General features: G+C 37.7%; 1 protein-coding gene across 1 annotated transcript; it reads right to left on the bottom strand.

Annotated features, from left to right (window-relative positions):
• Positions 1 to 19,362: 19,362 nt before the first annotated feature.
• On the bottom strand, positions 19,363 to 20,091 carry LOC138858287 (uncharacterized). Its single transcript, XM_070112784.1, has one exon. The coding sequence runs from the start codon at positions 20,089 to 20,091 to the stop codon at positions 19,363 to 19,365; it is 729 nt and encodes a 242-aa protein (XP_069968885.1).
• Positions 20,092 to 27,439: the final 7,348 nt, after the last annotated feature.

Genomic DNA, 27,439 nt, shown 5'->3' with positions numbered 1-27,439 from the left:
GCTGTTAGAATTTTCAATACCTTTCTCAAAAATAAGTATAGGTACTGTATAAAAAATATGTTAATTTCCACCAGATAAAAGAAGACGTCTTGATCTTACAACAGTCTGTTACGGAATAGGTCGCTTCTTTATTGAATTCCTTCATAGCATCTCGCCACATGATACATATGTTCATACATATATGGATAGTTTGAATGTTTCAATTTTATATTTACATTCCCTACGCTAGAATGGAAAGCAAGCAATGCTAAAAGGAGGACACAATTATACTGATCATTCAGCATTCAGCAAACAGCTGACTGGTATTGGTTTGGGTCCTTGCTAATTATGCGCAGGACTGCATTCTAATGTACTTAAATCTTGAACATCTTGCCCGGCTGAACCCTCGCGGTTCAGTAATTCTTCTGCGGGACCTGTTAGACGGCGTAATTTTTGCACCGGTCGCTGACACCACTGTTTAATAGGAACTCCATCTGATGATCTCTGGTTTGCATTGTACTCTATCGTCACGTTCGTATCAGGCCATCACTGCCCGGGTGAACGTCAATCACCCGTCCGATACGCCAAACCGATGGTGGTAGATTTGAACTGAACATTGGGTTACGCTCTAGTCCATTTATTACGAGTTTGAAGAGTTTGTAGGTATTAAGATTGCCAGAGACGCCAAAAGTACTCCAGCATTTTCTGGAGCCGTTGCCAATATCGAAGACGATTTTCTGGAGCTTCAGGTAATGGAGGATTTGGGCGACAATTAAGTGGACGTCCGATCAGGAAATCCCCCGGAGTTAGAGCTGTCCCACCTTCAGGATCATCACAGAGAGCTATTAGTGGTCTCGAATTCAGACTCAATGCGAGTCAAGAGAGTGTACAACTCAGTGTAATGCAACGTCTGACTGCCCATGACCCGCAGCAGATGCTTTATAGCCGAACGAACTGCCGCCTTCCATAGACCACCAAAATGAGGTGCGGAAAGGGTTATGAACTTCCAGCAAGTAAATTCAGCTGCCAAATGTCGTTGAGCACGTGTCGCTACCCAATTTCTTAAGTCCTCCTGCATTTAACGATTCGCGACGATTGTGTGCCATTGTCACGCAAACATCTATAATTCCTGTGTACTCAAATCCTCTGCCAGCTCAGTACGTACCGCTCGTCAAGCCAAACAAACAAATATGGCAGCGTATGTTTTTGTAGTCGGGGTAGCGCGATGCATTCCCACACGGACATGGAATGGCCCGCAGCAATCCGCTACGAGAGAATGGTGGTGCCACTAGTATTCGTTCTTTAGGAAACGAAATGGCTGGCGTTGTATAATTTGGAGGTGCCTACGACATGTAGTGCATGTCCAGATGAAAGACTTTACTTAAGCTCGTGCCCCTATAAGCCAGAATCGTTGTCTAAGAAACTGAAGCATTTATTGTATGCCACCATGTAGACAAAGTGTATGCGCACTAGCAAGTAAGAGAGGGCGATGAGCTTCATCTAAGGTGTTGGTGAGTCGACCGCCTACTCTCAGTATGCCGTCAGTATCCAGAAAGGGATTGAGTGCTATGATTTGACTACGACCCACAATCGTAGAATGCAACGCAAGCGATTTAGTTTCGAATTTAAAATTATTACCTTGTGCTTGTCGAACGTGCATAAGTAACGCCCAATGCTGCTTTTTGACAGAAATTACATCGTTCCTGTGACCATGATATTTCGGTAACCATCGCATTAACTAAACAGTGGTGTTGAGTAAACGACTCAATTTGCTAAATTTCACTACGAGTGGTATCCGCTTGTCTTTCGTGGATGTCATTATCCACCAGTAATCAGCTCTAGAAACGAAGATGAGGACCGAACGAGACTCAGCTATGGAGAGTTGCTCTTACTCTTTTGGTAAAGTGGATAGGCTCATTGTGCAGCCCACACCTCGGTGTATGTCCAGCATCCAATACGTACATGGGGCGTCCTGTAAATCTAGAGCCTTAGGTCCATTACTTAGCGCCTTGGTTAGAAGATGAGCACCACACAGTTCAAAGCGCGGTATAGTCACATCCTTAATTGGTGCTATCTTCGTATTCGCTTAAACAAAAACGGTGCGTGATCTTCCGCTGTTATCTATGGTTTGAACATATATAACTGCTGCATATGCTTTACTACTAGCATCGCAAAAGCCGTGTAAAGCCAACGAGGAATACGAAGCCGTCCAATATCTTGCAAGCTATTGCGAAATATAATATCAACCATGTATTAAGCAGCTCTGCTGGGAGTTCGTCCTGTATGAAAAGTCCTGTATGAAAAGTTTGGCCAACACAACTACAGGTGCTAATACCCTAGTTGGATCGCATAATTTCGCCACGTCACTTAAAATCCTTCGTTTAGTATGTAGTGAGATGTCGTCAACCATGCTTACCTTGAAGAAGAGTTCGTCACTGTTCGGATCCCAGTAGAGACCCAATACCGTGGTGTTCTCTAACTCCAATTCCGATGCAGAAACTGTTGTACCGGTTATCGTAGATAATACATGTGTAGAGCTGGAATTCCGCTTTCCCAAAATAAATTGTCCTTGTTCCAAAACAGTTGCTACGTCTTAAGCACGAGTAACGGCAAGTTCGTCGCTGTCGACGCTATCTAAATAGTCATCAACGTAGAAATTATAAAGTATGCTATGATGCACTGCGGCAACCCGGCTTGGGTCATAGATGGCTTTATAATTGTCATTCGCACATTGACGCAGTGCATGTATTGCGTTGAATGGGCTACACGCCATTCCATAAGTTACCGTCTTTAATTGATATACTATTTGGTGATTCACGCCAGAGTATTCGCTGCCATTTACGATGCCGTTTGTTTATCAATATTTGTCGGAACATTTTCCTTAACGTCTGCAGTAATTAGTCTGTGTTGAATTTGCGAAAACGGTTAAGAATGTCGACAATATTTGCATGTAACTATGGTCCAGAAAGCTGTGTATCTTTTAAGGTTGTCCCATTAGAAGCCTTCGCGGAAGCGTTGAAAACCACGCGAAATTTTGTGGATATCGCATGATGAGGTATGAAGTAACCAGTTTCTTTGACAATGAAGGTTTCTTTGCTAATCTTCATATGATCGAGAGCAATGTATTCTCGCATAAATGTTATGTACTGCTCACGAAGACATGGGTAAATTATCAGCCGCTCGAGTTGTAAAAACTGGCGCATTGCCTATTGATGACATTCGCTAAGTGCAGGAGCATCCGGTCGAAATAAAATTTGCACCTGGTACCTGCCGTCTGAAGTGCGGGTGACTGTGTCGTTGAAGATCTTCTCGAGTTCTTCTTTTTCGAGTTCCCAGAAGCTCTCAAGTAACTTGTCCAGTCGTTATTCGTTGACGCATTTCGCAGTGAGAGATGTGTGTGATGTAGTGTGCGCGGAACTTGTGATTGGTCCGAATACTACCCAGCCAAGACAGGTGTTTAAAGCGCAAGGCTGCTCTGGAGAACCCTGTTTTAACCCCGTTATATGGCCCTTACTACACGTTAGAACCAATGCCTTCAATTCGTATCTCTCCTGGATGCCTATGAAGACACATACGTTTTGTAGTAGCAACGGTAATGAGACTGACCTGACTGTTAATGTCTTCCCCCATAGTCGGTGAATCGTGTGCAACGTTGGCTTTGCAAAGCATAGTATGACGGCGATGATGGCATCTTAAACAATCACGCGATGTACAATCGCGCGATCCATGATCCTCGCCAAGACAATTGAAACATAATGAGAGCCGTTTAACTATATTCCACCGTTCGAGTATTAAAAGATTGATGAACCGTTGACATTTATACCCGGGCACCCCGTTAGAACAAAGTTGGCAAACAACCGTTGCACCTTTGCCGCAATGTAACGGCTCAGATGAATTTACTGTTGCCACATGAGTTTTAACGGGACGGGCTGGTCTCTGATGAGTAGTTGTTGTACCGTTCGTAGCTCCTTGAACCAAATTTTTGGCACGCTTCTCAGTAAATATTAAAAAGTCCTGAGTCATTGGGATGTTGTTCGTCTGAAGGCTCATCCACCACTCATACCTGGTGGTTGTAGACAATTTGGGCAGCAGAAGTGGTACCAATAGGGCGTCCCAATGGTTTACCGGAAGGCCCATAACACTTAGGGCTCGCATCACATTTTGCACGGTGTCGACTAGTCGGAGCAAGCAGTTTTGAGACTCGACGGGTTGGTTGGGCAAATCCAGGATACGCTGCATGTGAGATTCAACCAACAATCGTGGATTGTCAAAACGCCGTTTCAATTCCTGCCAAATGTCGACATAACCACCTGTATATAATCCGCCAACCAATGGTATGCTGTCTGCATTTACATGTTGGCGTAACTTTCTTAATTGGAATCCAGATCTGTACGATTGTGAACCAGTGCCTCAAACAAATCCTTAAAAGGCAGCCAATTCGCTGTATCACCATTGAAAACATTAATCTTAATTGGATCTAATCGCATGTCCAGTTGATTCGTTACACGATTATCACCTGTACTTGCGCTACATATTCGACGTAGTCGAATACATATTTGTGTGTGCACTTCCTAAGAATTCGTCTTGCGTGATCAATTCACTGGCTTCTGCTGAGGAAACCACGTCAGAATGATACTCCATGAACCTGCCGAAATGCTGTCTGGATCGTAAATAGCTGCTTCTGTCAGTTTTCCAATGCGCACAATCACGGCGCTGAAGTACGTAGATTCAGGCTTGCCAAACTTGTAAACCTAACTTTGAATCAGGATCAAATAATTCCTCACAGGAGGCACCAATAAGATGTATAAAAGTTATATCAATTTCCATCAAATAAAAGAAGTCGTCTTGATCTTACAAGAGTCTGTTACGGAATAGGTCGCTTCTTTATTGAATTCCTTTTTAATTAAACATGTGGTCAACGGTATATAGCTTCACGCCATATGATATATATGTACATATATAGATAGTTTGAATGTTTCAATTTTACATTTACATTCCCTACGCTGCAGTGGAATGCGAGCAATGCTAAAAGGAGGACACAATTATGCTGATCATTCGGCATTCAGCAATCAGCTGACTGGTATTGGTTTGGGTTCTTACTAATTATGCGCAGGACTGCATTCTAATGTACTTATATCTTGAACAGGTACAATTCTTAAGGACAAAATAAAATATTATAATAAGCCTTTGCTAATTTGGCCCTTTCTTAAGATATTATGCATATGATTTACAAATTAAGGCTCAGGTGATATCAGCTATCTTCGATTCGCAAGTTCTCTGCTCGCTTCTGCTCTCTTATGACAAAAGTTATATAGCAACAAGGTATCGATTTAAATTCGTGCAAAAGAATATGCAGGTAACTCATAAAAGTGGTGTAACAGCAATCTTCAAAGTTACAAATGTGTTTTTCATAGTTTAATTCAGTTTTACTATTGCGAATTATTGGATTTACAAATATTTTCTTGTACTTTTTAAATTTAACACTTAAAATCAATTATTGTGATTTTTTTTTAAATAAATCTAAAGGATTGCGTTTTTTAATGCAAAATAATTCTATCACTAAGAAAGCATCATAATACTATTAAGCACGTGTCAGACGACATTTTAGCATCTGGTATAGTTCGTTCGATCGCTAGTCTCAAACGTTTGGCGAACACAGCTATTATTGCCGTATGCCATTTGTTTACCGATTTCTTAAAAATTTTAGCTTAACTGTAACTGTAAAGCGTTGTCTTGTTGCAAAACAGTAAACTAAAGTATTTAATATATAATCGTTAACAGCCCATCGATTTCATCGTTGATAATAGCTTGCATCCCTGAAGTTTATTAATTAACGTCTTTTATTGCGCTTCTTAATCCTGTGTTTTAGTATTCGGCTATTTGATGTAGTTACCTAGCTCTGAGCGATTGCCGATGAAAGCGTATACCTTGACGTGTTCCTGACGCATAATTACTAGTGGTTCGGAGCTGAGTTCTGTGGGTTCCCCCGCCTTGTCTCTGGAACCCTCGGCCATTTCCCAGTCATTCTGCAAGTGTGATAAGTTCGACCAGTGTCTCGAAATCTTGACGCCGAATATAGAGTAGATAATGAGTGTGACTATTTCGAAAGATTCATTTCAATCGCAACTCCTGGTTCCAGCGCGTCTCATTACATTCTACATTGCGAGAACATAGTCTTTGTATTTTTCGCGCACGTGTTGTCTTCGTTGCCGTATGTCATCTTCGAGGCGTTCGAAGTAACGTGCTAGTAAGAAGAAACGCAAAAAAACTATTTTGAAAGTAGTCCAACTCCTCCAATGTTCGTTGTTGTTGCGATGATGCCCAATGAGGGCAGTACCGCACAGTAACTCGAGCATGGTTCTTGGAAGAAGGTCTATGTCTAAAATATATACTTCGGTGAGCTCATCTAATCGCTCGATGAACTCTAATGGGTTTCGCCCGCCGTTTTTTACGTAGATTCCATTCTTAAAATTTGTAGGGTATTTCGGGCTCCTATGTGGTCAACGCCCAAACACTCAGTGAGGGAGTCATTGCTCCTTAGATATGTTGTTCAACCATATCAGACCTGTTATTTTCTGTGTTCAATATTTTCCTAATGTTATACGATATGAAGGGCCACTACTCGAGGGCCAATTGTAACGAAACTTTTTGCTGTCCTGCTACTTGTAGCTAGCTGAACTATACTCGTCGCGTCTAGAGTCGTTTTAATAAATTTGTAAACTATAGGACTTTTCATAAATGTTACTTTATTTCATGTTTTCATATATTTAGAATTCCTCGTACTTTAAATATATAAAATGATATCTTCCGCGTTGTAGTGACGTCACCCAAGGACAGCGCTATGGCAGAGTAACGGTTTAGCTTGTCGCGTTAGCGCATTACTATCACGGACGACAGTAGCAACATACGCGATGCTAAGCGTGGAGCAGGTCAGAGGATCGCCTCACTTCCCTCTTCACGCGTGACTTCCAGTCTTCGTAAGTTAAAAAGCGAATGCCTGCTAGAGATTCGATTCACTGCGATACATGTCGGCGGTCGTATCGGCTGCGGCGGCGACTCTGTGCTGTATGACCGCGCTCGAGTAGGCGACAGTGACTTTCTGCTGTGTATGTCCGCGCGGGTATAGGCGGCGGGAATGCTGTGATGTCCGTACTCATATAGTCTGCGTCTACTCTCTGCTATTTAACTCGTGGTGTACTGCGGCGTGACTGCTGCATAACCGTGCAAAACCCCCAACCACAGTAAACGGTGTTTCCGACCGCAATGTTAAGGGTTAAGTTGGTAAGAGGATCAACTCACTACCCAGCTTACCTTTAAAAGACGGTGTTCTCAAGTCAGGGCACCAAGACTAGCCAGAGGATCGACCGACGTCTAGCGCCGGAAGTATGTACGCTACTTGTTATTTGGTTTAAGTGGCGTGATTTTACTGTTGGTTATGAGCGCTTGCTATGTCTTCTTTTTCGTTCTTCTTTTATATTTGCTGTGTTGTATTTGTTTAACAGGGTGCGTCTTCATGCGTTGTGTGGGCTAAAGTCCGTGTGAAGATCCATGAGTAAAATATCTTAAAAAGATTAACTGTATCCCATATACTAAATAAATGGTTTTCGATATTTCCCCAGCTTTGCTCTTTGCCAGTTGCAAGGGTATACAATGGTTGGTTACATCCGAACAAAGCGCTTGCTTACTTGTTAGTTATGACACGTCTATGACTTTATGAGGATTCCCTAATTAATTTATGTTAATTTTTCAGTATCAGTTTCGTTCAATTGATAGTGGGGAATATTCAACAACTCCAGCAGATGGTGTAAGTCCAAATACTTAATAAATAAATGTCGTAATAAAAACTGACCTTAATATAAGAAAACTCTTGGTGGTGAATGAAATAAAGTCGCTGCCTCGCTCCGAATTTGGTTCCCGTTTCTTTTACATGGTAGATTTCATTACTTTTAACTTTAATTCCATATAACTATATCTAAAAATTATTAACCTAAGTATATATTTCCTTACATTGAAATATATATATTTAAAGATGATTTATGTTTCTAGTTCTATCACTGATACATTTAATTATCTGCACAAAGTTTAATAAAGGCTTTCTAAACTAAACTAAGTCTCATTCCAATATATTTGTTTGAGCTAATTTAAATAAATCAAATACGTATGTCTGAAGTAATAAGTAACATTTATATTTTACTTATTTTGTAACTAGTAATAACTAACATGTTATATTTAAAGGACATAAATATTTATTAATATTCAAATAACTTTTAGTACTAATTAATCTTAATTATTGCTGTGTTAAATTTTCAGTATCAGTTACGTCCAAATAATGGCGGAGAAGATTCGACAACTGAAACCAAAAATGTAAGTAATACTTAAGGAAATATATAGAAAACAGTAATTACATGCAGTTTTTCAACGTCTCTACTTTAAATGTTGGTTTATCTCCGTCTCAAGTGATGTGTTTCCAGCAGGGGTTTGTCCCACAGACTTTAAAAATGTAATGAAATATTTAATACTTAATACGATTTTAAAAACACAACTTTTTAAACCGAGATTAACTAGCTGTTGAATTTTCAATACCTTGGTATAAAATAAGTATAGTATATACAATTCCTAAAGACAAAATAAAGTATTAGAACTATATACTCCTTCATTCGAGTATGCTCCCCAAATCATCATAATAAACCTCTGCTAATTTGGCCCTTTCTTAAGGTATTATGCATATGATTGGAAATGAAGCGTAGTTGATATCAGCTGTCTTCGATTCGCAATTTCTCTGCTCGCTTCTGCTCTCTTGGGAAAAAATTTATATAGCAACAACAAAGGTATCGAGTTGAATTCGTGCAACAGAATATGCAGGTAACTCATAAAAGTGGTGTAACAGCAATCTTTAAAGTTACAAATGTGTTTTTCATAGTTTAATTCAGTTTTACTATTGCGAATTGTTGGATTTACAAATATTTTCTTGTATTTTTTAAATTTAACACTTAAAATCAATTATTGTGATTTTTTAAAAATAAATCTAAAGGATTGCGTTTTTTAATGCAAAATAATTCTATCACTAAGAAAGCATCATAATACTATTAAGCACGTGTCAGACGACATTTTAGCATCTGGTATAGTTCGTTCGATCGCTATTCTCAAACGTTTGGCGAACACAGCTATTATTGCCGTATGCCATTTGTTTACCGATTTCTTAAAAATTTTAGCTTAACTGTAACTGTAAAGCGTTGTCTTGTTGCAAAACAGTAAACTAAAGTATTTAATATATAATCGTTAACAGCCCATCGATTTCATCGTTGATAATAGCTTGCATCCCTAAATTTTTTTAATTAACATCTTTTATTGCGCTTCGTAATACTGTGTTTTAGTACTCGGCTATTTGATGTAGTTACCTAGCTCTGAGCACTACCTGGGAACCTCCGCTGGACGCTCTAACTCCCATGCTCTCAAGTGTATCTAATTCGAGTATGACGTCATCAATCCCGTCGGCCATTTGTAATTCCATAGCTACGGTTACCTTCTGCGCGCTAGTGCCGATGAGAGCGTATACCTAGACGTGTTCCTGACGCATAATTACTGGTGGTTCGGGGGGTTCCCCCGCCTTGTCTCTGGCGGAACCCTCGGCCATTTCCCAGTCATTCTGCAAGTGTGATAAGTTCGACTAGTGTCTCGAAATCTCGACGCCGAATGTAGAGTAGATAATGAGTGTGGCTATTTCGAAAGATTCTTTTCAATCGCTATTCCTGGTTCCGGCGTGTCTCATTGGATTCTGCATAGCGAGAACATAGTCTTTGTATTTTTCGCGCAGGTGTTGTCTTCATTGCCGTATGTCATCTTCGAGGCGTTCAAAGTAACGTGCTGGTAAGAAGAAACGCAAAAAAACCTATTTTGAAAGTAGTCCAACTCCTCCAATCTTCGTTGTTGTTGCGATACCAATGGATAGCGGTACCGCACAGTAACTCGAGCATGGTTCTTGGAAGAAGGTCTATGTCTATCATGTATACTTCGGTGAGCTAATCCAATCACTCTATGAACTCTAATGGGTCTCGCCCGCCGTTTTTTACGTAGATTCCATTCTTAAAATTTTTATGGTATTTCGGGCTCCTATATGGTCAACGCCCAAACACTCAGTGAGGGAGATTCATTCCTCCTTAGATATTTTGTCCAACGTCTGATGTGGTCCGTTATTTTCCGTGTTAAATACCTTCCTAATATTATACGATATGAAGGGCCACTAATCCAGGGCCAATTTTAACGAAACTTTTTGCTGTCCTGTTTCTTGTAGTTAGCTGAGCTATACTCGTCGTGTTCAGAGTCGTTTTAATAAATTTGTAAACTATGGGACTGTTCATAAATCTTACTTTATTTTATGTTTTCATATTTTTGGACTACTATCACGCACGGCAGTAGCAACATACGCGATGCCAAGCGTGGAGCAGGTCAGAGGATCGCCTCACTACCCACTTCACGCGTGACTTCTAGTCTTCGTAAGTTAAATAGCGAAATGCCTGTCAGAGGTTCGACTCACTGTGATACATTCACTCGTGATACTCGTGTTTTTACACGACGACGTCGCTAGGACGTATATATCGGCTTCGGCGGCGACTCTGTGCTGTATGACCGTTCTCGAGTAGGCGACAGTGAATTGCTCCTGGGTATGTCCGCGCTGGTATAGGCGGCGGGAATTCTGTGATGTCCGATAAGTGAGTAAGATATCTTAGAAATTGATCCACAAAATACACTCCCATATACTAAATAAATGATTTTCGATATTTAACCGGCTTTGCGCTTTGCCAGTTGCAAGGGTATACAATGGTTGGTTACACCCGAACATAGCGCTAGCTTACTTGTTATTTATGGCACGCCTATAACATTATAAGGATTCTCTAATTAATTTATGTTAATTTTTCAATTTCAGTTTCATGAGTTTCGTTCAATTAATAGTGGGGAATATTCAACAACTGCAACAAATAGTGTTAGTCAAAATACTTAATAAATAAATGTCGTAATAAAAACTGACCTTAATATAAGAAATCTCTTGGTGGTGAATGAAATAAAGTCGCTGCCTCGCTCCGAATTTGGTTCCCGTTTCTTTTACATGGTAGATTTCATTACTTTAACATATAACTATATCTAAAACTTATTAACCTAAGTATATATTTCCTTACATTGAAATATATATCTTTAAATATGGTTCATGTTTCTAGTTCTTTCACTGATAATTTTCATTATCTGCACAAATTTTAATAAAGGCTTTCTAAACTACACTAAGTCTCATACCAATATATTTGTATGCACTAATTTAAATAAGTCAAATACATATGTCTGAAGTAAGTAATCAGTTAGGTCCACAATATTCAGAATTGTCCTGAATCGGCGAAGATGAAAGTCGAGTGCAGTATCGTATTAGACTGTCACTCTCAGCAATGAATTTAGTGTAAGAAATGTCTTAACACCTTTTTTGCTTTGTAGCACCTTGCTTTGAGCGTGTAGCTTCTGCAGGTGTACATGGACTTTTTCGTCAGAATTAATTTTTGGAACTTTTAGCAACTGAGTTGTTTTAGAATCTTTCGAGTCTGAGCTCATTTAAAATATATGTATACTAGCTGACCCGGCAAACTTCGTACTGCCTAACAGTCAATTAATGTCGTGTGACCTTTTAGCTGAACTAATTTAGGCTTTGATGAACGTAATACAATGATACAAAATAAATATAAACGTAGATAGTAATATAAAAGTATTTTATTATGATTAACAATACATAAAGAATGAGAATACAAATAAAAATTAAGTACTTCAAACGCGTGTTAGAAAAAAAAGATTAAATTAAAGTATGTTGTGTAGAATATGATGCACTCGGATTTACTCTGTTCATTCAATCACCTTGTGGTTAACCACATTCTTTAATTCAAATAAAGCGGATGGTTTACCGACACGTGAACATGCCACGTACAACTGACTATAAAAAAATACATTTTCTAGATTGAGGCTACAAATAGTCAATGATTGGCATTGTCATTTGTTAATCGTCATCACGAAGGCAAGACGAATCTGGAATTGAATTCGTTTAAGTTCAAGGGGCGTATCCGTTGGGATTATCGGAAACCTTGGAATAAAAACTTTCTCATCTCTAAATTTTCCTTTGAGTATTAAATTCCTAAGCGTGATGACTATGGAGCCAACCCTCAGTTGCAATTTTGTAAACCAGGCACATCCAAGGAGTTTAAAAATTCAGTTGGATAATTCGTGGCTTCACCTTCGTTCGTTGCACAGTCGATAGATTTGAAAGAATACAGAATACCTACGACTTGATTCTGAATTATAATATTTAGGTCAGCTACATCTTTATTTTTAGCCGCTAAAATTGCTCCCTCACTTAACCATTTAGTATTCTTGTGGTTATCAAGGTTATCCGGGAGTACTTTGTTGATAAGCTCGTCTTTCGATGAAACGAAATTGCAAAAATTTGGAAAAAACGATATCAATCCGCTCGATTCGTCAACAGGATCACGGACATTACCGATAATCAGCAATTGCCTAGAGAAATCATCGCCAGATAGATCGTTCAACAATGCAACTCTCTATTTACTGACAGTTGTAGTTTCTTTGCATATCGCCACAGATTTGATGCCTTGAAGCAAGCGATCTTGGAATAACTGGTAGTGTTTGTCGGAAATCGCCAGATAGTAAAATAATTGCATCACCAAACATCTCGAATCATTGGGTAGATCTTGTGTTCGGTCAAGAGCCTCCAATGCGCGTTTGTGTGGCATTGTGTATTCGTCCCATATTATGATTTTTGATGATACTAAAACTTTGGCCATTGCGGAGTGCTTCGAAATGTTACATGTCGGTTGTTCAGTAGTTTGAAAATTGAATGGCAATTTTAACACTGAATGAGCCGTACGGCATCCGTCTAACAATGTGGCCGCAATTCCAGAAGAAGCAACTGCTACTGCAATTTCTGATCTCGCACGTACAGTAGCCAAAATCAATGATATGAGAAACGCCTTTCCAGTTTCGCCAGAGGCATCCTGAAAAAATAAGCCACCATTTCCATCATCAATTGCATTAATCAATATATCACAGACTTCTCTTTGTTTAGGATTCAACAGTGGTACATTCGTTCGAACTGATTGTACTAGTTCATGTGGATCATACTCACGTTCACGTTCTAATTCTCTATTAAGTACGTCATTCATTCCACGATCGGACGCTTTCATTCCTAACTTGACAAACAAACTGCCGCAAATTAGGTAACACGTATCTTCGATCAAGAGCAAAGCCTGGTTAGCATCTCCTCATTTGCCTCAATATCGAGATTTCTTGTGTTGACAAAAATTTGATGTATAATGTCTTCTGACATGTTATCTTTGTATTTGTTCCACAGGTCACGTGGGTTCAATGGAAAGCATGTCGAAATGATGATAGCAAATAATGTGCGTATCTGATTTGGAGATGCAGAAACAATTGCTTTAGCGATTGTTGTGTCCCAATGAGGATCGTTTTCAAGCAAAGTGAGCTCTGGACATGCTGCACAAAATGTGGGGCACACTATACCATTAACAGTACGTAGTGATTCAAAAGATGTTGGCCCTCGAACATGTGCCAGCAACAACCGCAAATAGAAACATTCATCATTCTTCGAATGAACTTTGTAAATAGGACCAAGAGCATCGGTAGAACGCATATCTAGATGACCAGGAACTGCATGGCCTTGCTTCCGACCTTGTAGCGTAGCTTCGATGTAGCGTTCCTAGTGTAAAAACGTGGCATCTCTAAGTACAGCAACGTTCATGCGAACGGATCGCTTTGACAAATCGCAAAGAAACTGGTCAGTGGTGATTTGCGGTTGATGGTGCCACACGGCCCATTAATCATATTCTTGATTACAACATCATGTAGGTCTGGGTCGGTTTCAGGATCAGGAATCTCCGCACATATAACGTCATCTATTTGATCGAATAACCAAATTAGAATGTGTGCATGCGGCAAGCCTCATTTTTGCCATACAATTGAATACATCCTGCTTTGAATAATCCCAAAGACGTGTTGTTTAACAATGTAATTCATCAGTGACTCGATTTTTTGCTAGAAATCACGTGCGGTGATGTCGTGTCGATCACTTGATGTTTGTCCGGGAAACAGCAGTTGAATAATTTCCATCCATTTCGGATTACAGGTACGAAATAAAGTAAATTTAGTGAAAATTATGTATCAAGTTTTCATTATTTTTAAGATGTTTTCTACTATTCGGGGTATGGACAAATCCAAGGAACCAAAAACCATGAAAATTGGTCTAGCCGATCTCGAGTTTTAAGTGTTGTAACAAACCCGACTTTGTTTTATGTATATAGATATTTGAAACCTCTTTTAAGAAAAGAAGAGCTGTTTTTTCTTTTTTTTTTGAAAAAATTAATAAATTAATTACGTTTTTAAACTCGTATAAGTAACTGAACTCTTTTAAAATAATAAGAGTTTTTATTTAATGAAATTAATAAATTACGCATATTTCGTGTTTTTTCGCTTCTATATTAAATTTTTATAATTTATTATTATTTAATTGATTATTAATAAACGCAAATGTTTTTTATTTTGTTTGTATGTATACATATGTACTTGTCGTTATGCGCAATTGAGAGCTCGTCTTAGAGATCAATGCACTTTGTACATATGTATGTATGTAATATATTATGTTTTAATATGTTTTGCACAATCATGCTTCTTTTTGTTGGTCAAAGAACAAGGGGTATTGAGAATATGTGCCAATGTGGACTTAGAATATTATATGTATATATGCGACCCTACTTGTTTTTGTTCCAAAAAGAACAAGGGGTATTGCGGAATATTGGACATTGTGGACTTTGAAGCTATATGGCACGCCTTCTACCTTTTCGGAAAAATGCATTTGCCGATGAAAAGAAAGCGTTATGCAGACGTGGAGGCCATTCAAAAGGTTTGCACCGGCATACTGGCGGTCATACCGGGCAACGAGCTAAAACACTCGTTCGACATGCTTTTGGACCTTGCAAAAAGCTCTATTACAGCAGAAGGAGACTATTTTGAGTAAAATTAATTGATTTTGCCGATAAAACCATTTGTTCTGCCTTTTTCTAAAAGTCCTGTTTACTTTGGAACGCACCTTGTAGTATGTATATATTTATCTATGTTATATATAATATTGTACTTGTATGTGTATGTATCAGAAAATGCATTGGCCTTTATGTATGTATGTTTAAATTTATCTTGTAAGTTTTCGCTCTTTTTTTTTTTTTTAATTTGGCTTTGCTTATTTTACACAATCTTGCTTATACTTGATAATGTATAAGGGGTATTGCTGGATATAGGTGCAAGTAAATACTTGAATTATTTTGTTGTAGAGATATTTTTGTGTATTCGAACACAACGTAAAGCAGTTAGGCAATCAAGAGTTCGTTGGATATATATTTTTTACCAAACTGTTTTATCTGTTAGCAGTATTTCGGTTTTTAGCGGAAAATAAACCGAAATATGAAAACAATTTGGTAACCGCTCTGTTTTGTTATTGCCTTTATTTTTAGATTATTAGATATTCAGACGGATTTAGGTAATAAATAAACCGCAAATGCATACAGTTTAACATTCATATAATATTAGGATATATACAGATACTAAATGAAATCGATACGACTCACTTTGGGGTTCGCCAAGGGGTTTTGGGGACAATATTGTACATGTGCTTGTGCGTGTGCCTTTCGTTCTGTTGCCCAGTCCTTTGTTGCTTAGCAGCGGTGGGTGACTTTAGTAAGCTGGTGTGGTTGTTGTTGTTTGCTGTTGAGGTTTTTGATTTAATTCGCGCCCGTTCTGTATGGTTATGTATGTACTTTGTCGGTTTTTTAAGAAATTCGCGCCCGTACGTAATTAATTATTATTTTGCGCACGTTGTTGGTTTTTTCTTGCTTCTTTTATGTATATAAGTTTGTGTCTGTCCACACTTCACTTACTTTCTTCTGTTTGGTTTTTTGTGTTTGTTTTCTATGTGTATATGTATGTCACCTCACTGCACCGCACTTTTCAGTCACTTGTATATATATCTATGTATATTTATAATATTGTATATGGAATATAAAGAAAAAGAAAAAAATATGGAAAGGACGTACCATGGTGGGCGCTATAAGCTCTGTCACAAAAATAGCATTAGAAGGGAGTAGATGGCGATAGAGTAATAAGCAATACTGCTTTGTCATTACCGTCGACATAAAGAACGCCTTCACCTCGACCAATTGAACGCTAATTATAAGAGCCCTGAAAGAGCTAAAGGTCTCGGATTACCTTTGTCGAATTGTGACAAGCTATTTCGAAGATAGAGTTCTGGTTTACGATACCGGGTCAGTTCTTGGTCCTGTTTTGTGGATCATAGTATACGACGGGGCTCTAAGGGTGGCGGTGCCGGACACTGTAAAAATAGTAAGATACTTAGACGACATCGCGATCGTGATCGTGGCGAAACCCCTAAAGAAGTGAGGAACAATTCTAGGGAAGCCCACGTTAAAATTGGCCAGAGACCGCTTGCTTAGAACTAGCAACACACAAAACTGAGCTGGTGCTAATGAGTAGTAGAAAGAAAGTTGAAACCATTGAGATCGGCATTCATGGCTACACGATTAAATCGAGCCTTCATCTAAAATACTTGGGAGTCATCCTTCAACACAGACTCTCATTCTAACAGCACACCCCCAAATTGCCTAGGATACAGTATGCGGCATAATAACGTTTATTCTGCAAAAGGCCCGCGAATATGAATTTTGCTAAAAGACTGAGAGTGCAGTCCAGAGATACTGCAAGAAAAAATTAAGACGTCCAAATAAAGAAATACAAATATATTAGCATTATTGTATATACTTTATATTGTACAGTGAATCAGGCATAATTGATGGTATGGGCCACCAATATCTTTGAAAAATTTACATCCACCTTTGGCGTATCCATTAAAGAACAAAAAAATTTATAGAGCAGTTGCTATTACTGATATGTCACGTCATGTGACGTTGTTAGGTTTATTTTCGTTACAAAATTTCTTGATTCGGTCGCTGCGAGCAAAGCCCACGATAAAAGCTATGCAATACCTCAAGTTTTCGATGCAGGCGCCTTATTCCTATCTTTCAGTTTATACTTGTATGGCAGCTACAAGCCATAGTCATCCGATCCATAAAATTTTTCAAAGATTGCATTATTGTTTTAATTATATTACCGGTCAAATTTCGTGAAGTTAATTACTGTTAACTTTAATTCCATATAACTATATCTAATTATTATTAACCTAAGTATATATTTCCTTACATTAAAATATATATATTTAAATATGATTCATGTTTCTAGTTCTTTCACTGATAATTTTCATTATCTGCAAAAAGTTTAATAAAGGCTTTCTAAACTAAACTAAGTCCAAAGTATACCAATATATTTGTATGGACTAATTTAAATAATTCAAATACATATGTCTGAAATAATAAGTAATATTCATATTTTACTTCTTTTGTAACTAATAATAACTAACATATACCTATAAAAGTACATAAATATTTATTATCATTCAAATAACTTTTAGTACTAATTAATCCTAATTATTGCTGTGTTAAATTTTCAGTATCAGTTACGTCCACATAATGGCGTAGAAGATTCGACAACTGAAACCAAAAATGTAAGTAATACTTAAGGAAATATATAGAAAACAGTAATTACATGCAGTTTTTCAACGTCTCTAATTTAAATGTTCTAGTTTCCAGCAGGGGTTTATCCCACAGACTTTAAATATGTAACGAAATATTTAATACTTAATACGACTTTAAAAACACAACTTTTTAAACCGAGATAAACTAGCTGTTGAATTTTCAATACCTAGCTATAAAATAAGTATAGTATCTACAATTCTTAAGGACAAAATAAAGTACTAGAACTATATATACTCCTTCATTCGAGTATGCTCCCTAAATCATAATAGCTAATAAACCTTTGCTAATTTAGCCCTTTATTAAGATATTATGAATATGATTTACAAATGAAGGCTTAGTTGATATCAGCCGTCATCGATTCGCAATTTCTCTGCTCCCTTCTGCACTGTTGGGAAAACAGTTATATAGCAACAACAAAGGTATCGAGTTGAATTCGTGCAAGGAAATATGCACGTAACTCATAAAAGTGGTGTAACAGCAATCTTTAATGCTACCAATTTGTTTTTCATAGTTTAATTTAGTTTTACTGTGTGTATTGTTCGATTTACAAATATTTTACTGTATTTTTTAAATTTAACACTTAAAGTCAATTATTGTGATTTTTTAAAAATAAGTCTAAAGGTTGCGTTTTTTAATGCACTATTGAGCACGTGTCAAATGACATTTTAGCAACTGGTATAGTTCGTTCGATTCGCTAGTCTCCAACGCTTGGCGAATCGAACACAGCTATTATTGCCGTATGTCACCTGTTTACCGATTTCTTAAAAATTTTTGCTTAACTGTAACTGTAAAGGATTATTTTGTTGCAAAAGAGTAGACTAAGGTATTAGATATGCTCAAAAATGCAATTAGGTATAATATCTCAACTCATGTTAAGAAAAATGATGAATATCCATGCGAAGAAAATTTGCAAAATAGGTCAATCCTTCCGCTTTTATGTAAGTGTATACACATCCGAGATAAATTTGGGTGAACAGACACACCATTCTCGAACGAACGCCGGTAATGTATAAGTCAACTGAAAGATAGCAATTATACTCTTGCAGCTGGTCAGTATTAAAGTCGCGTAAATATCTTCGGGTGTTGGCTACGCTTTATATTAAAACACGTTGTAAAAGTTTTGAACAAACAGACAATTAACCGGATCTAAACTTTGATTAATTATGCTACAATGTTAGCAGTCACCAAAGACACTGAAAAATCTCAAGCGTATTTGAGATGAAATAAAATGTTGGGATGCGTAACTTAAATAAAAAGTGCCAATTGCCTGTGCCTAAACGAAAGGAAAATCTCCGGTTAAGTTAAAAGACGTGCGTTCGCGAGTGGGGTTTTATTACAACAGAACTCTTTATTTTAAGTATATTATAATTTAGCCTAAACCTTAACCTAACGGCTTGAACTAGTGGTAAGTATGTATTAGAAAAGGGGTAAGTATAAGTATATTTCAACAATTTCGTTAATTCATTGTAAAAGATTATTGTAATAGATAATGTGTTCTGTAATAAGTATAGTATAGTAAAAGTAAGTATTTTAATAGCATAAAACATTTATAATTAATTTCAGCATTATTCTATTAATCTTTATTTATTTTTTAAGTTTATTTTTAACATATATTTTATTTTAGATTCGAAAGATGCTTGACGCAACACCGGCCACCTTGACAGGATCATGATCCTTCAATATTGATGGGTAGCAGGGCGAGCTTGTAGATAGGGCGATTAAGTGTGCCTGCCTTGGTTGCCACGTCTGCCACTCGTACCTTGCCGTCTTGCCCTTCTACGGTTCCGACGACTCGTCCTAGAACCCAATGCTGCGGTGGTATGTTGTCTTCGTGAACGAGGACGAGATCGTCGGGCTGAAGGTTCCGCTTCGGATACAACCATTTGTTGCGCTCCTGAAAGCTCGTAACGTACATTTTGGACCATTGTCGCCAAAACTGTTGCTTGAGACAGCAAACAAGTTGCCATCTCTCGCAGCAACGAATTGGGTCCGTTGCGACTTGTGCTGGTGGTAGTGCTCGGAGGGAGCACCCTATGAGTAGGTGTGCTGGAGTTAGCGCTTCGCCGTCATTGGGGTCCTGACTAAACGGTGCGAGGGGTCGCGAATTGAGGATGGCCTCCACTTCGGACAGCAGTGTTTCCAGCTGTTCTTCGGCTGTGAGCAGCACGTTGTCCATTGCGCGTACGATGAGATGTTTGGCGGACTTCACTGCCGCCTTCCATAACCCGCCGAAGTGCGGCGCCCTCGGTGGTATAAAAACGAATTTGAACCCTTCTTCGGCGGCGAATCCCATTAGTTCCGGTGACTGGGACAGAAACGCCTCCTGCAGTTCGCCCAGCTTGCGGTCGGCGCCGACGAAGTTGGTTGCGTTGTCGCTGTATATTGTTTGGGGCATCCCTCGGCGACCAATGAACCTTTTCAGGGCGAAAATAAAGGAATTAGTTGATAAATCAGAAACTAATACTAAATGTACTGCTTTTGAAGTGAAGCAAACGAAAACTGCGATATACGTTTTCACGGGTGGTCGACCGCGTATTTTTAATGTAGTATATATTGGGCCACAAAAATCTACGCCACATATGAGAAAGGGTCTTAGCGCTCGAAGTCTTTCGACTGGCAAATTTCCCATTATTTGGGTTTGCAACTTCGGCTTGTAATGAAAACAGTGTGAACAGTTTCTTATGGTTCTACTGCATGCTTCTCTGGCATTAATCAGCCATATGCGTTCTCGAAGAAGCGCAATACATGCTTTGGCCCCAGCGTGGTGATTTCGAAAGTGCAGGAACCGTAAATAAGTGTTAACGAAATGCGAATTTGTATTTAGTAATAAGGGGAATTTGGCATCGTATGGGAGTGGTGCATTAAATAGGCGACCTCCTACTCGGATTAATTTGAATGAAAGCGACATGTCAGAGTACTCATGCAAAAACTTATTGAGTTTTTGCAAGTTTGCGGGTAGCGTGGTGCCTTTAGTCAGTTTTTGGATTTCATTCGCAAATTCTGAATGTTGAACCACCTGAACAATTTTCAAAAAACTCAAGTGTAATTCATCTGATTTCAGATCCCTTCCCACAGTATGCAATTTTGTCGTCTAATCCACCGTAATAAATATGCGACCACACGAAGCAATTTTTGATGAGAAGAGATTTTTTCGATAAGGTCAATTATTTCACATCTGCAGCTAATGTGAAAGTATTTTTCTTCATCTCTAATGCTTCGTCTTCTGCAGAGAGCTGGAAGTGAGTGTTAATTGGCCACAAAGCGGGGTCTTCTAGGAGGAACTGCCAAACCATATCGAATTATTCAATTCGTCCACGTTGCAACCTTGATCCGTAGGATTTTGTTTTGTTGGCACATGTCGCCAATGTACTTTGTCAGTCATTTCTTGGATTTCGGACACTCTATTTGCGCAAAGGTTTGTAATGTAGATGGATGTGCTTTACCCCAATTCAAGACGATTTCAGAGTCTGTCCAAAATGTAATTGTCTCGAATCGTCGACTCAACATAGGAGCTACTCGTGACCATAATTAGGCAAGAAGATGTGCTGCTGAGAGTTCGAGACGCGGAAGAGGCTTGGTCTTCAGCGGAGCCACTCTAGACTTTGCAGTAAGCACCATACATTTGACACCACTAGCAAATTGGCTTCGTATGTATATGCAGCATCCGTAAGCTCTTATTGAACCATCGGAAAAGCCATGCAGATCATTAAAATTGGCATCTAAAACAAATCGAAACAAGTCCTCTTTCGGCAAACAATGGATTTCTAGTGTTTTGTTGAGTTTTTGTCATTGAAGCTTAATGACTTTTCAGTGCAGTCAATGTCGATAAATTTAGGGTGGTTCGAAAAACACTTCGTTAAGGTGAATCCGGCCAAGTTTAATATTTTAATTAGATTTAGAGACTCAAAATTTTCAGATCCTGTTAATAAGTCATCAACATAAGGGTCTCTTTTTACGGCCAATGAACCGAGTGGATACTTAGTTGTATTAGCATCGCTGAGCATTTGTAAACACCGTGTTGCGAGAAATGGTGCAGGCGCAGTGCCGTAAGTAACGGTGTTAAGTCGAAAAATCTGAATTTGCTCTGAGGGATGCTCTCTCCACACAATAAGCAGACAGTTTCTATCTTCTTCATGCATAATTATTTGGCGGTACATTTTTGTAATGTCTGCCGTTAAAGCGTACTGTTGTAAGCGAAAACGAAGAAGAGTTGAGTATAATTCTTCTTGGATGGTTGGACCTACTATAAAAGGTTCATTCAATGAAATTTGAGAAGAGGTACGACTCGACGCATCAAAGACAACTCGTAATTTTGTTGTTGTGCTCTCTGGCCTCAAAACGCACTTATGCGGAATGAAATAGTGTGGCTCACTCGGGATCTTATTATTTGTTGGGCTCATGTGACCCAGTGCTTTATACTCATTCATGAAGTCCAGATACATTTTACGAAGTTCTGGATCTTTCAATCTTCTTCTCTCCAGGGACTGAAACCGCCGAACTGCGGTTTCATAGGAGTGACCGAGTAACTTACGGTCAGCTTTGAAGGGCATTCTGACTTGAAGCCTTCCTGAAGGTAATACTTGAGTTGTATCAACGAAAAGCTTATCACAATCTGTTTGTTCTGGTGTGAATTTGCTGCCATTAGTTTCCGAAGGAAGTTCCTCCAGAGCCCAAAATCTTTGGACTACTGAATTTATTAACGTTAAGTCTTCTTCAGCTTGGCATAATGTGCTATTTACTTCCGGAGGAGGACTTACACTGCTGACGTATTTGCCAGACACAATCCATCCCAAAAGAGTTTTCTGTAGCGTTGGTTGATTAGGACCACTTTTAATTTGGCCAACAGCTAACAGATCGAAAAAGGTTTTTGCTCCCAATAACATATCAATCTTTTGTGATTTTTGGAATTCTGGATCCGCCAATTTAATATTGTGCGGAATTTTCCAGCCATTAACATTGATGTTATAATAATAACCCAACGATTACCCTCCTCCCGCCCAACCGACGCGAGGGGCGCAATCCGCATACGTGCGGAATTAGCCGAGTCAGAAAAGGCAAGAGAGTTTTTTAAGTGTTGAGATCTAAAACTGCTCAGCTACAGAAACAAAAATTTCAACACCTAAGATCTAAAGTTACAATATAATAAATTGTTACATTTTCATTTATTAAGAGAAAACAATAAAATCTTTTTAATTTTGAAAAGTGAGTCAGATAAGTCAAATGTGCTGGAACGAGAATTAAAATCATGACATATACGGCGGAATGGCTCGTTTAGTTCAAAATTTGATCTACAAGATTTTAGCAGTAAAGGTCTAAACTGCCTCGAAAGGCGAACCGGGATATTAAATTTAATTTCAGACAGGAGAAAAGAACTGCAAATAGTTCCATTCAAAAGTTTCACTAAGAATATCATGCCGAGCATTTCCCTACGACTAGAAAGTGTAGGTAGATTAATAAGTTTTAAACGACTAGTGTATGGAGGTAGACTTACCCTAGCATCCCATCGGAAATGCGCTAAGGCGAAAAGTAAAAATTGTTTTTGAACCGACTCTAACTTGTGAGAATGGATTTGGTAGCTAGGGCTCCATACCACAGAGCCATATTCCAATATAGGTCTAACCAAAGTTGTATAAAGTGTTTTAGTAATATATGGATCTCTAAATTCTTTAGACCAACGTTTAACAAAACTGAGGACAGCTTTTGCTTTCAAGACCATGGTATCAATATGAAGACTGAAATTAAGCTTAGGGTCAATATTAACTCCCAAATCAACATAGTTAAAAACTTGCTCTAGAATATGGTGTTTTATTACATAAGAAGAGGGGTGCACAGATCTACGGGAAAAGCACATCGTCTTACATTTATTGAGATTCAATGGCAAATCATTTTTATCACACCATGCAACCAAATTGTTTAAGTCTGTTTGCAACAGACACCTTTCCTCAGTTGAAGTGTATGATTTAAAAAGCTTTACGTCGTCAGCGTATAATAAAATTTTTGAGAACTCTATTACTGAAAAGATATCGTTAATAAACAACAAGAACAGAATCGGGCCAAGATGACTACCTTGCGGAACACCTGAAGAAACATTAATTGTATCTCAAGGTGCATCCTCAAATATCACTCGTTGTGTTCTATTATAAAGATAGGAAGATACCCATTGAAGGAATCTTGTCTGAAAGCCCAGCAGATCAAGTTTATGTATGAGAATCGCTTTGCTAAAGTCTGTGTATGTAACATCCGTATGCTTATGTTCCCTAAAACCCAATAATACATAGTTTACAAATTCAAGTAAGTTTGTTATAGTCATAGTTTACAAATTCAAGTAAGTTTGTTATAGTCGAATTCCCTTTCCGAAATACATGCTGAGATGAGGAAATTAACGGAGAAATCGAAAAGGTTATATGGTCAGTGATGATAGCTTCAAAAAGTTTAGGAATAACTGATAGTTTTGCGATACCTCTATAGTTTTCAATGTTGGATCTAAATCCACTTTAATGCAAAGGGATTATAAATGACTGTTTCCATATTGCAGGAAATATACCGTGTTTAAGAGAGGAATTAAATATCCTTGTCAAAGGCAGGTAAATATATTTGGCACTATTTTTTAGGAAGCATGAAGGTATCATATCTGGGCCATAACTAAAAGATGGTTTTAACTTTTTTAAATTAAATAGGACGTCTTCTTCAGAAATAATTGGAGCGTTAATTAAAGTATTCGAACACAGCACTTGCTGATAAGAAAAAGTTTTGGAAGAATTATTACAGTAGTTTGACTTGAAAAATTCTGCAAACATATTGGATATAATATCATTGTCACTTGAAATGATAGATTTGTATTTCATTGCGGATGGAAATTTGGAAATCCTGCGTTTGGAGTTGACGAAATCTGAAAACGATTTTGGATTACTTACAATATTTTTTTTACTTTATTTAAGTAATTATTATAACATTTTTTGTTTAGGTCAAAATATTGTCGACGCAATAGAGAATATTTAGAATAGTCGACAAGTGAACCGGTTTTTTAAAATGTTTAAAGGCTCGAGTTTTTCTGTTTTTCAATTTATATAACTCTTTCGAAAACCACGGACTTTTGCTTTTATTAACATTTACTATTGAAACGTGCTTTTCAAATAATTTCATAATAATGTTATTAAAATGAGAGACACTCAATTCAATGTCACCATTATAATTAGGCCATGTTATTGTAGAAAGTTCTGTATTTAACTTTTTAAAATTAGCTTTTGCAAAGTTAAACCGAGTACAGAAGCACGAAGTTTGATGATTATTATCCCGTACAATGCCTGAGATTTCGACAGATATTTCGAAAGCAGGATGATATGAGTCCTCTGGTAGAACAAGAGGATTACTCTGAATAACGGAACACTTTGCAGAGGTATCAACCTATACTAAATCTAAGCATTTACCAAATTTATTCGGAATCAAATTAATTTGGTTCAGACCCAACTCGGACATTTTTTCGAAAAACTCATTAAAACATTACCGATTGCAAATCGGCACGATATAGTCATCGAAAGGTTTCCACGAAGCACACGGTAAATTGAAATCACCTAATACAATTATTGAATCTGCATTATTTGCCATCGAGGTAGCACTATTTATTAAAGAAGCATGCTGCATGTATACAGATAAGTCTGAATGGGGTGGTATATAAGATAGGGTTAAATAAATAAAGCAACTATTAACGTATACTCTAATACATTTAAATTCAAATGAGTCGGTCCCTGGAACAAGAATATTTTCAGATGGGATAGAGGAATGCACGGCAAATAGAACACCTCCACCGATTCTGTTCAGTCGATCACATCTAAAAATTTGAAATTCGCTGTTTAAAATCTCATTATTAAAAATGTGAGGTTTTAACCAAGTTTCTGTAAATCCAATTATATGGAAATTAAAATTGGAACTGTTCAAATACAAGTCAGTTAATTTTGTATTAAGACCTCTAACATTTTGATAATAAATGCTTAGCGAATTTCTACCAATCAGTTTTTTATATCGGTGGTTGCTTTTGGTAATTTAACAATGTTTTCCTCAGTTTGACTTCTAAGTTTAGGTTTAAATTCGCGTACAAAAGCTCCAGGTGGCCAGAATGAACTATCTAAGATCTTTCTGAATGTTTCAAGAAATACGTCTATTTTAAACGATGGTATACTTCCATCATAATTGAAGTTAAATTTACGGATATTGATATCATCGATTTTTAAACGTGACGAAATGTAAGATTTAATGTCCTCCACCAAGGTATCTTTGGTAAGTCTCGAAATAAATATAGACTTTTTAGGTGGAATAACTATCAAATTATTAACTGATGCTACTATGTTATTAGGGGGAACCTCTGGAATTGTGAGACACTTATTACTATTAGATAGAGCTTTAGGGGAATGGAGCTCTTTGGAAGTTGACGGCTTATCACCTTGAGGGCAAGGAGAAGAGAGATTTATTAGGTCATTGGGAGGAGACGTTCTTTTCTGTACAGAAGAACTAAGTGTTATTTCATTGGAAGGACGTTTACGCTTAGCAGCAGGTTTAGAGGATTCGTGAGAATCATTCAGGCACTTAAAAGATTGGAACAATTTTTCATAGTGCTTAAATTTTTCAGTAAGGGTTACAAGATCACGACCGATCTCGTTAAAGCCATTGCGTGTCTCCCTATAAACTTTAAATAGATCGATTTCAATAGATCTACAATTTAAACAGGACCAACGCAATCCCTTACAGTCGAGAATAGAATCTAAGATTCTACCAGTCAGTCCAGCACATTTAATATGGGCAAGCCCATCACAAAGCCAGCATGAAACGTAGCGATCTGACTCGCCTTTAATGTTACAATTGGGGAAGTTACAAGTCATAATAAATAACAAGAATAAAGATCAAATAAAAGAGTAAGTAGAACAAAATTTAATAGATATATAATAAATTAGTGTGTTAACAAAATATTAATAATAATAAATTCAATTAAGAATAGACGCAAAAATAAAAGAAATTTTTTTTTTTTTTTGTTTTGATCAAAGTTTAAAACCAGTTTGACAGTTTGAAAAAGCAATATAGCGAGCAGTTTTAGAAGCACTGTAACAAATAAAAAGCTAAACGCAACACAGCTGTGAATAAAGACGTAAATGAGATAAATAAAGAAAGGCAATAGAATGAAATAAAACAAAATGAAACAAAAAGCTGACTCGGCACCAAAAATTCCAAACTTTAAACTTTTTAATGCTGCACAAAACTGAAGAACATTTAATACTTATCTTGCAGCTCCGAGTTAAAATCACTAAATATTGAACTAAATCACTAAAAAATCAATTAAAGTTTAAGAAATTTTGCAAAATTACTCACAATAGTTCACAGCAAAAAAAGTACAACTTTACAGCTTGAAGTGTTGCCAAGTGGTCTGGATGATTTGCCGAAATACATCGCATAATCCAGAATTCCGCCGAAAATTCGAAACTATTTACCCGGGACTTAACAAATGCGCTTAATTTTGCCCCGACTCTGGTGTTGGAATTTCCAATTCCTATAATATTTAACGTCCTGTTTTGACGTCGAATCCGCAATTTTTGAGCTAAATTCTCCGTCATAAAGTTGACTTGTGATCCTGAATCCAACAATGCTCTAGCGGGCAGGTATTCTCCACAGCTGGTTCTCACAAGAATAACTGCTGTTGCAAACATTACACGATCTGGTACGCTTGTTGTGTGCATAGCATGTGTAGTTGTTGTTGG

The sequence above is a fragment of the Bactrocera oleae genome, chromosome Y (assembly GCF_042242935.1).
Source record: "Bactrocera oleae isolate idBacOlea1 chromosome Y, idBacOlea1, whole genome shotgun sequence".
Lineage (NCBI taxonomy): Eukaryota > Metazoa > Arthropoda > Insecta > Diptera > Tephritidae > Bactrocera > Bactrocera oleae.
Note: the sequence above shows the minus strand (reverse complement) of the source record. Positions and strands in the feature narration are given on the sequence as shown.